Below are 10247 nucleotides of genomic sequence, written 5' to 3' on the forward strand. Positions count from 1 at the left end.
TCTCCCTGCCTCTCTTCACCTGAACAAAGAGAGCTACCAGAGAGTAACATATTAGACTTCGGAATTCGGATTCTCTGTGTATGTTAGGCACTAATCCAAGAAACTCATTGCTTTGGGAATGAAAGAAAGTACTTTAGCAGAAGCCCAGAACACCATTATTTTGGGCTGAAATAATTCTCTTTTGAGCAAGCCCAGAAGCCTAGAACCCCATAATACTTTCAATTCCTTTTTTTATTGTCTGTAGTTATGTAAAATTTCTTAATTTATTTATTTATCAGTAATTATATATTTTTTAAGTTATTTTTCATTTTTTATTTTCCATGTTACATTTTTAAAATAATCACTGTTTTATTTGATTTTCTATTTTATTTATTTTCAGTCTAATTATTTAATTTAAATTTTATAATTTTATTTTAGTTCTCCTAATTTTAAATTTTAATCAATAATTTTCACTTTAATTTAATTTATTATTTATTTTAAAATTTTATTCCAAGAACAATGTAAAATCTTGTATTTACTTATTTTCACTTTTATTTTATTTACTTTTGCCTCACTTTTTCTATTTCTTTCCTTTTTTGTCTTTTTTTAACTTAATTATTTCAAACCGTTTTAATTGCTTAATTTATTTGTCCATTTTACTTATGTATGTTAATTGTGTCCCTATTTATTTTCCGTTTTCATTTAAGTACTTTTTTCTATTTTTATCTTTTAATTAATTTCTAACAATACTTTATTTATATTTTAGAATTTTAGTTTACTTCTCTTAATTTAAAATTATTTTTATCAATATTTTCATTTTTAAAATATAAAAAAATAAATTAATTTTAAATTATTATTTTTATTAAAAGTTTACTTCTAAAATATTTTTAAATCTTTTATTTTACTTATTTTCACATTTAAAATTTTCACTTATTTTTTATTTTAGTTGTTTATGTCTACCTTTCTTTTGCTCTTTCTTTCCTTTTTATTATCTTTTTTATTTCAAACTGTGTTAAATGCTTAATTTTTAATTTTTTGTCCCTTTTATTTATATATGTTATCTATGTTATTTCCAGTTTTACTTATTTATTTTAAAATTTAAATTATTTATTTAATTTTAGTTTTTTCTATTTTATGTTTATTTATTTTAATTTTAAAATTATTTTTATTAATTTATATTCAAATTTATTTTATTGTAATTATATACATTGTTTAATTAATTATTTCACTTAATATTTAGTGATTTTATCATGATTCTTTTGTAGTTCTTTTTAGTTTCTTGTTCCTTTACAATTATTTATTACTATCGATCACTCTACTTGTACTTTCTTTTCCCTTAAATAGATTTAGTATTTTATTTTCTAATTTTAACTCAATTATTTTTACTTTTGTCTTATTTTGGGTTATTTTTACTTTGTCCCTTTACAATATTTTGGCACTTATTTTGGATGGGTCACCTGTCTTTATTTAATGCAAAACCGATAGGAATTACTGTCCATCTTTCAATCCTTCTATGCTATGGTATGTACTCAATATGGTTATTTTGTTATGATAATACTAGAGAATATATTTCTACATCTTTTTCCTTCTTTTTTTATGGTAACACCAAGATTTGCCCTATTTACAGAAGTTTTTGTCGTAAGTGAGTCATCTATTCCTTTGATACATGGTCTTATAGTCAATAAAAAACCAATTGTGCTTTGAAAATTTGAACATTCTTGTACACAAAATGGGCCAGTACCTCCCATTGCATTTCTCTCTTTGTATCAACTCATTGATTAGCTCCAAGTTATGTCTCCTTCCTCTCTTCTCCATCATCATTAACCATTCCCCAAAACTACCAAGGTGCCCTTGCTCATTTGGGATGGCAAGCAGCAAAGGAGGAAGAGATGAGCTACCAACCAAAATGACACTTGGGAATTAACCACATTACCCTCAAACAAAATGTAGTAGGTTTTAAGTGGGTTTTTACAGTTAAACACAATCAGAATGGCACTATAGAAAGTTTAAAGGCAAGATTAGAGGCAAGTGGTTGTATTCAAATACTTCTAAAGTATTTTTGGGTATTAAAGTGGTGAAGTCTTGACTTGGCATTGTCTTATCCCCATGAAAATATGCCCTTGATCTACTGAAGGAAACAAGGATGTTGAGATGTAGACTAGTTGTATACCTATGGAACAAAATGTTAAGCTAACAACAAAGGCAAAATGAGATAATTTTTCTCATGATCCTAATTGATTCTAGAGATTAGTCGAAAAGTTGATTTATTTGACAGTCACATGGCCTGATATTTCATTTACCAAGAGTGTTGTCAACCAGTATATGCATTCTCCATGCAATTCCCATGGGATGGCACCAGAGAAGATATTAAAATACTTACGGAAATCTCTAGGAAAAATGTTATTAAGTAAATATAAAGGGCGTAAAAATATAGAAGGTTTCGTTGATGCAAATTGGGCAGATTCTTTAGATGATGGAAAATCTACATTTGGCTATAGCACTTTGGTTGGAGAGAATTTGGTTACCTGGCATAGTAAAAAGTAAAATGTTGTGGCAAGATTAAGTGTTGGGGCCGAATACTAAATCATGACTCATGCGGTGTATGAGATGATATGGTTACAATCTCTACTTCAAGAATTACAATTACTAGTGGAAGATCCAATAACATTGTTTTGTGATAATCAAGCAACCATTCATATTATGAACAATCCAGTCTTTTATCAATGAAACAAAAACATAAAAGTTGACGACCACTTCTTGTGTGACAAGATTCAAAATCAAATCATCTCAACACCATAGACTTCTTCACAAGAGCAACTTGCAAATATGTTCACCAAAGCCTTGCAATCAACTCGACTATATTCAATTGTGACAAACTATGTATTAACGATGTATATGTCCCTGCTTAAGGGGGAGTGTTCGAGTGTGTGGAAATTAGAGTTCTATTTGGATTATAGAGTCCTAGTTAAACTAGTCAACTAAATTATGTAAGCTCTTTGAATCCTTTCCAAACTAGGATTTCCATATGCATAGAAGTTATAAATAAATTAGTGTTGGGCTAAGAGAACGAAACTTCTTTTTTGAAATCTCTTCTGCAATCTCTTATCCCTTTTGTTGGTCTTCTCTCTTTCCTTACCTCTTTTCTCCATAAAGGGACTTTAGAATGTAATACATATTTTATGCTTTTATTTTTATTGTTTACTATTTCTAGTGCTTGTATTATGAAGGTCATTTCATTTATCTTTAAAAGATTCATAAACTAAGTTCTAGTATCAAGAATGTGCCCAAATTCATAGTAAATCTTTGACAAGTTCTTTGTAAACTACCGTTTATCAAGGAGTCCGTCTTCTTGCAGACATAGCCAAAGTGAAACATACTTTCAGGGTAAGAATCAATATGTTTGATGAATATTCATGGCTAAATGCTTAAGTTTATTCAGCCCCTTTTCAAATATAAAATTTCCAGTAGAGTACCCTGATTAGTCTTTTCCTTCCAATTTCTTTTTAAAGATGAAGAGCAGTAGAGAAATAGTTTGGGTTTAGAGGTATTAACAAAGACTTTATCTTCATATAGATGGTACAAGGATCCTCCAAAGTTAAGGGAAAGGTGAAAAGGAAAATCAATTGCAAGATCAGGTGTGTTTCCAGAAGCTTTACACTTCCATAGTTATGGGCATTGTTAAGTAAAACAAAAAGTTTGTTCTTATGCTAAAGACATGGTTTTGCTCCAAATGAAATGAAATGACCTCTAAAATGGGTTGTTATTTATTTTTTATTTTTACATTAGTTGATAATAATGGTTAAAAATCTATGAACTGACCATGGTTCCATGTTATATCATGCTTACAAGGCAAGATATCTCCTATTAGTGCATGGTTTCTTTCTGTACTTTCGCATGCTGAATCTTTTCTATTAGTTGAACATCTGTTCTTATTAGGAAATGAAGTCTCACATAGAAGTTATCATGTAAAGGCATTAACTCTACCCATATAGTTAGTTCCCAACTTGACCATATCACATCTCTGTCCCATACCGACACTTGGGCAGGATTTGGGTTGTCTAGTTCCCCCCCACATATGTGCTGATGAGAATTTTATCTTATGGTGATAGAGAGATCACTGGAAGCAGATTCTGTCATTAAGGCTTGAAGATTTTGACAGAGTTGGAAAGCCAAGGCTAATATCAAATTAATTTTGTGAAGAATAAATATATTCCTGACAGAAATGGCTTCAGGTATAGATGAACTGGGTTAGTTTTGATCAATTGTCTGTGGAAGTTTCTTGGAGAAGTGACAGTTTTTGTTCATTTTTTTCTCTCCACAAACGCTTGAAGCTTTTCAGGGCCTCCAGTTTGAGTTACTTCATTTATAGTAAATTGTTTTCAAAGTTATTTTCTAATCCAAAGGTTGATTAATCTCACTAACACAACTTCCAAGTCTCCAAGATTTTGTTAATCTTCTGACCAACTCTATAAGTTCATGAAACTTATAAAACCAAAATTAAAAAATCAGATCATCAAGTCCTTCACCTGCTTTGCACTCTTGCCTCCAATCTTCCTCAAGGATTGAAGTCGTTGAGGAACTGAAGAAAGAAGAAGGCCTTTCTTCGGAAGCATGAGCTTGATCAGTTCTGGTGCTGGGACCTTTGCCTGGGGTTTAATATGCAAAAGATCTAAAAAGCCAACAAAAATAAAAGAAACGAAGACTAAGTGACCACATAGGAACTGAAACAATTGCTGAGGTTGCTCTGTGATATCTAAACTTTTGCTATGTGAATAAATTCAATCTTAATACCAAAATACAACTCAAAAGAAATGTTACCATAATGATGCTACATTTATTGATGAAAATGAATGCTATAGCAAAATTCTCCAAACTTGAAAAAACCATTTAAATTATCCTACCGGGGAAGAAAATATTGCCTAGTGAAGCCGATGGAAACTCTATGATACAATGAGTATCACCCAAACAGTATAAAAAAATTTTGGGCGATTCGTCCAGTTGAGTGTGTTGCAACTCGTAAGCAATACATCGTAAAAAAAACAGCACCATTGCATTGTCATGAGACCCAAGGACACCATATGGTTTTCAAAGAAGTTTGTAGCTAACATCTCTGAAGATGCTGGGAATGTTCCTCTTTGAAGACAAGAGCTGCATTTAACAGGTAAAGAAAAAAAACAGAAAAGATCAGTATCATGGAATTTCTTTTTAACTTTTCCTTCATTGTCCCCTTTTTTAAAATAAAAGCAAACTAAAAAAAATCTATGAAGAAAACATAGAAATATAGGAACCTATTCAGTAGCATATATGAGACTACATCCAAAACAATCACCAGCTAAGATCTTATAGAGACGATATCTATAAACAGAAGAGGGCCCATTCACAGGTAGTCCAGTAACTAGTTCTACCAGTACTGATTATGCAGTAGTTGCACATTTTGAAGGCTCTAAACCTACAAAAGACTTGGATATGTACTAACCACAAAACACACAGAGAAAAGAGTTTCAGCTACGCAGGTTTCATACCATCTGTTTCTGACTTCTTATGCCGAAAAGGCGGGATGAAGGGTGTTGAAAGAGATATATGGCAAGGTACCATATTACTTTTTCATAATTCTTTATGAACAATCATGACCAACCTAAACACTTTGTAATATATATTGGCAAGTCAGCAGCTTAATGGTTTTATTCCAGCAAACAGTATCAGTATACTATTCTGCCAACCATGCTTTCAAAGAGATATTTTTGCTCACCATCATTTTATTACAGATTATGTTTGTTTCCAGGTACATTGGAGGCCAGGTCGCCTGAGTTTTCTCCCACAGCACTTAAAAGCAGATTCACCAAATAGGCCACTCGCCTCATTCACAGAACTACATATAGAATAAATGTTCTTGTTTTGTTTTGGTATGATTAATAGAATAAAAGCTCTATTCAAAGTCAAACGGAAGCTCCTTGCTCATCTCATACAAGATAAGTAAATTTTCAGTTTTTCTAGACAAAATAAAACATTAAACTTCAGATATTTGTGTAGCAAGAAAGACTTATACAATTTCTGACCAAACTACAAACTTGTCTTCTTCTAAAGAGGCTTATTAAAAGACCAATTTACTAGCCCTGTTTGAAGGAGGGCAAATTGTACATAGCACAGAAACTACACAGGCATAAGCACTTTCCTGCCTCTTTAACTAACAACAGAATGGTCAATGCATCCTCATTTTTTACTGTGAGTTTTCCCTTCTGACTTGGACCTATGGACTTCTCGCCTATCAGTCTTTGGCACTACTTGTTGCTTGCCCATCTTTGTAGAACCAGCTAATTTGATGCACCTTATCCAAGCTCATCGTCTACATATTTATAGATTAAGTGATAATCTTATATTTCTACAACTAATCCCATTTTCCTTGCATTTCAAATTCTGCATAGAAAACTCTGGTATCCTATCGTGCAACTTAAAATTTAGGACTATATCTGCAACCTGAGTCATGCAACCAACAATATGGAAGTATGGAAGAAGAATATAAAAGCTGAAACAGAAAGAGAATATTCACACTAAGAACTCATAGCAAACCATTTTTAAGTAAATGAGACACAACCAGGGAGGAAAGTCATAGCTAACTCTGCAGTACAACTGTTAAGATTTCTTCTGCAGAATCAGTAATATATGACACATACACATACACACACACACTCTTAAAAATGTACTTGATGCCATCCAAGATTTTAAGGAATCTTTCCATGACTAGCTCTCTAAAAAAGAACGAAAAATACTCAAGAGTCATGTCCCCTCTCAGACTGCATAATCAGGCACCCTCGAAGGGAAATGATACACCTACTGTTATATTCAAAAGTAACAAAAGAAGCCAAACAGAAAATGGATTGACAGATAAATTTCCCTTCTTAAGGCATTTAGAAATAAGCTTCTGAGCTCATTGCACTTGCCAAAAAAAGATTATGGCGCACTTGTTGACTACCAAAGCTGAAGCAGGAGTGACAAACTCATTTTTTCAAGAACCGTTTAAGTAGGTTTAGTAAATGGTTAATCACCCAACCAAGCCTAGTCAAGCAAAGACTGGTACAACCATCTTGACAATGGAGGTTATACTTCCAGAAATCCTAATGTGAAATAAAGCTCTAACTGAAAGGGACAGATTCTTAATTAACACAACCAGTGCAATTTTTATCTTTTTGATGAAGGCAAAAAAAAAAAAAAAAAAAAAAGATAAAAAGGAGCCCAAGGCAAAACACATGCAAAAGATAACAAAGCAAAATAAATCATACAGACAAAGCAGCCAATAACTAGACAATAAATCAATCAAGTGAGCAATATGTGGGGGGTCGGGGGCATACAAACAGAATTAACAAAATAGATCTCTGGGATTACCTTGCCCTTTTTTCGTCATTAGTCTGATAGAGGGACTGAAGTTGAAACATCAAGTAGAAACATCAAAATATCAGCCTCCTCATCAAGTCCTCATACAAATATTTTGTCCTTTCTGTTGGATAAAATCCCTTGCGTTCCATTTCCTCCTTCAATCTCTCAGCTTCCTTCAGCTGGCTTTGCATACAAAAACCATACAGCATTATGTCATAAGTAAACTGATTGGGTTCAAAACCTTTCTGCCGCATCTTGTTAAACAATTCACATGCATAATCTGTTCTTCCTGCTCTGTTCAGTTCTTTCAGCAATATATTATATGTGAAAAGGTCAACTGGACACAGCTCTTGCACAACTTGATCCAAATATTCCAGGTCTCTTAATCTAATCTTGCCTGAAAATACACAAACCAGAAGCTGAAGCTTCAATCTGGTTGATTCCAAAAAGTGGTGGGGCCAAGCCTGTCTAAATCCTGGATCCTGAAGGCTCTGCAATATCAGTGTATTACATAAAAATGAAGATGCTTGACGACCTGTTTGTTCCATATCAGTAACAACATACACTACCATATCATATTCTTTAGATGCGCATAACACTTTCACGAGTTCCTCATAGCTCCACAAACTTGGAATTAACCCATTTTGCCTCATCTCCTTTAAAAACTTGACAGCATCGTGAAACCTCCCCACCTGACAGAGACCTGCAATCATTGTATTATACAGCCGTGAACCAGGTTCTTGTATCTCTGCAAATTTGTCAAAATAATTCAAAGCACTTGGAATCCATCCACCTTTCAAAAAGCTTCGCAGCAGCAGAATCTTGGTAAGTAGGTTGGGTCTTATTCCCCTAACAACCATCCTGGTAAAGAGCTCCTCTACAATCTCAGGTTTCTTGGCATGACCCACTCCATCAATGAAATAGTTGTAAAGATGTCTATCCGCAGATTCTTGGCCAATTAAGTGCTTCTCCAGCATGTCAGAAACCTCTTTAAGCTGACCGTTTTCACAAAGAAACCTAATAACAGTAAGATATGAACTCCTCGAAGGAGTACCACCATTCTTGCGCTTTTCAAGAAGTAATTCAGTCGCCAAATCTCCTCTTTTCAGCCTGACTAACCCATTAATTAAATGATAAATAACATTTTTGTTAAAAATAGAACCAGGTTTGTTAAGAACTTGAGGAACTAAGTAACCCTCATCAGCACGGCCAGCTTTACAGAGACTGAGTATGTATTTGATACAAACTTCGTTATCTAGCATCACTCTTTTTTGAAGAGCTACATCAATTAGTGTACTCATCTTATCCAACTTTCCATATTCACATAACTTATCAGCGAGCATGGAGAAAGTCTTTTTACTTGGGAAATAACCGTGCTTCAAACAATCCTCTAAAACTCTATATGCCTCATCAATACTGTCATCTCCGCAGAGAGCATTGATAAGATAATTATAAGTTAAACTGCTCATAGAGAATCCAATATCCAGTCTTGATTTATAAAGTTCTTCTGCGACATCAACCATCCCAGCCTTGCAAAAGAAACACAAAACTGCATTCATAGTGAACCTATCAGGTGCAATTCTTTCTTCTATCATTTCAGCTAACAAATCATAAACCTCTTCAAACCGGTTTTCTCTCAAAAGCCAGAAAATCAGCTTATTATAGCAGAACACCTCTTGCACTTCTGCTTTATTTGTCTTCAAAAACTTCATTGCAGCAGTACCATATCCAGACTCCAGAAGGTTGTTAATTAAAATGCTATAAGGTCGGGATAAATCCACACAACCTGACTTCTTAAACCTCTCAACAAAGCTCCAGGCTTCCTGGAAATTACCCTGCTTGCAAAGTGTGCCGACAAGACTGCTAATGATGTGTTCGTTAAATTTAAAACTCCCCTTCTCCAACTCCAGTATATACCCTTTCGCTTCTTCTAGTTTGTTCTGTTTAAAGAGACACTTGAGTCTGAGGCAACAAGTGACAGGGTTCTCCAACCCCCGCAAAGATATCTGCTCCAAAATCATGTCAACTGCCTTGAATCGGTTCTCTTCAACAAGGGAGTTGAGGAGGACGTGGTAAGCGAAGGAGTTGAGATCGAGACCCTGGAAGCGCATTTTAGCTAACAGGTGGAGGGCAGCATCAACCTTGCCAGCCACTGCGTATCCCATGACAAGCGTATCGTAGAAACGGACCCTGTAGACGTTGCGGTGGTCTGAGAAGAACTGGAGCCAGTCAAGCATGACGGAGACGCGCTTAGCCTTGCAGAGGAATTTGAAGATTGTGTAGAAAGTGGCTCGCGTGTGGTAGTACCCAGGCTGGCGACCCGCCCAGTCAAAGAACTTGAGACAAGGGAGCACGTCATCGAAGTTGCGCAGGTGGTGGAGGACCTCCACAACGAACTCCTCATTAAGACGGAGATTGAGGTGGGAGAGGGCCTCATCCGGGTTCTCCTGTGACCCGATAATGTCATAGATGGCGTTTAAGACGGCGCTGTTCTTATTAGATCCAAACCACTCTTTGAATTCCGAAGCGATATCGGCGGGGCTGATGTCAACCGGACGAGTGCGACCGGGCGGCGGCTGGGACAAGGGGAGGGAGGTCGATAGACGAGAGTCGGAAACGACGAGGTAGGATCGGACAAGAAGGCTCCTAGCCCGAACTGCTGCGCTTATGGCGTTTCTCGTGGTCAGCATCGTCCGGCGAAAACCCTAACATCTAGGATGCTGTTAGGGTTTTATTGCATGACGATGATCAAAATGAAGGTTCTTTTTAGGGTTAAGACGCAGAGAAGGAGAGCCTCCCAGCCTGCCTGAGAAGGAACTTTAGCGCCCGGGCTCCGCAGAGGAGCCTAGCGCAGTAACCCACACAAGGCCGTTCCTGGAGCTTTTGTTTCGTCTTGC

At 35.3% G+C, this 10247-nt stretch overlaps 1 protein-coding gene across 1 annotated transcript; it reads right to left on the bottom strand.

The window, feature by feature from the left end:
- Window positions 1–4768: 4768 nt before the first annotated feature.
- Window positions 4769–10247, bottom strand: LOC137934545 (pentatricopeptide repeat-containing protein At1g71210, mitochondrial). Its single transcript, XM_068778953.1, has 2 exons — window positions 7360–10247; window positions 4769–5127 (listed from the first exon to the last, which is right to left on the bottom strand). The coding sequence occupies exon 1, from the start codon at window positions 10038–10040 to the stop codon at window positions 7422–7424; it is 2619 nt and encodes an 872-aa protein (XP_068635054.1). The 5' UTR covers window positions 10041–10247; the 3' UTR covers window positions 4769–5127; window positions 7360–7421.

The sequence above is a fragment of the Aristolochia californica genome, unplaced genomic scaffold (assembly GCF_029961685.1).
Source record: "Aristolochia californica isolate CCGP_79_NKW_82.1479 unplaced genomic scaffold, dmAriCali1.0.hap1 SCAF_6, whole genome shotgun sequence".
Taxonomy (NCBI): domain Eukaryota; kingdom Viridiplantae; phylum Streptophyta; class Magnoliopsida; order Piperales; family Aristolochiaceae; genus Aristolochia; species Aristolochia californica.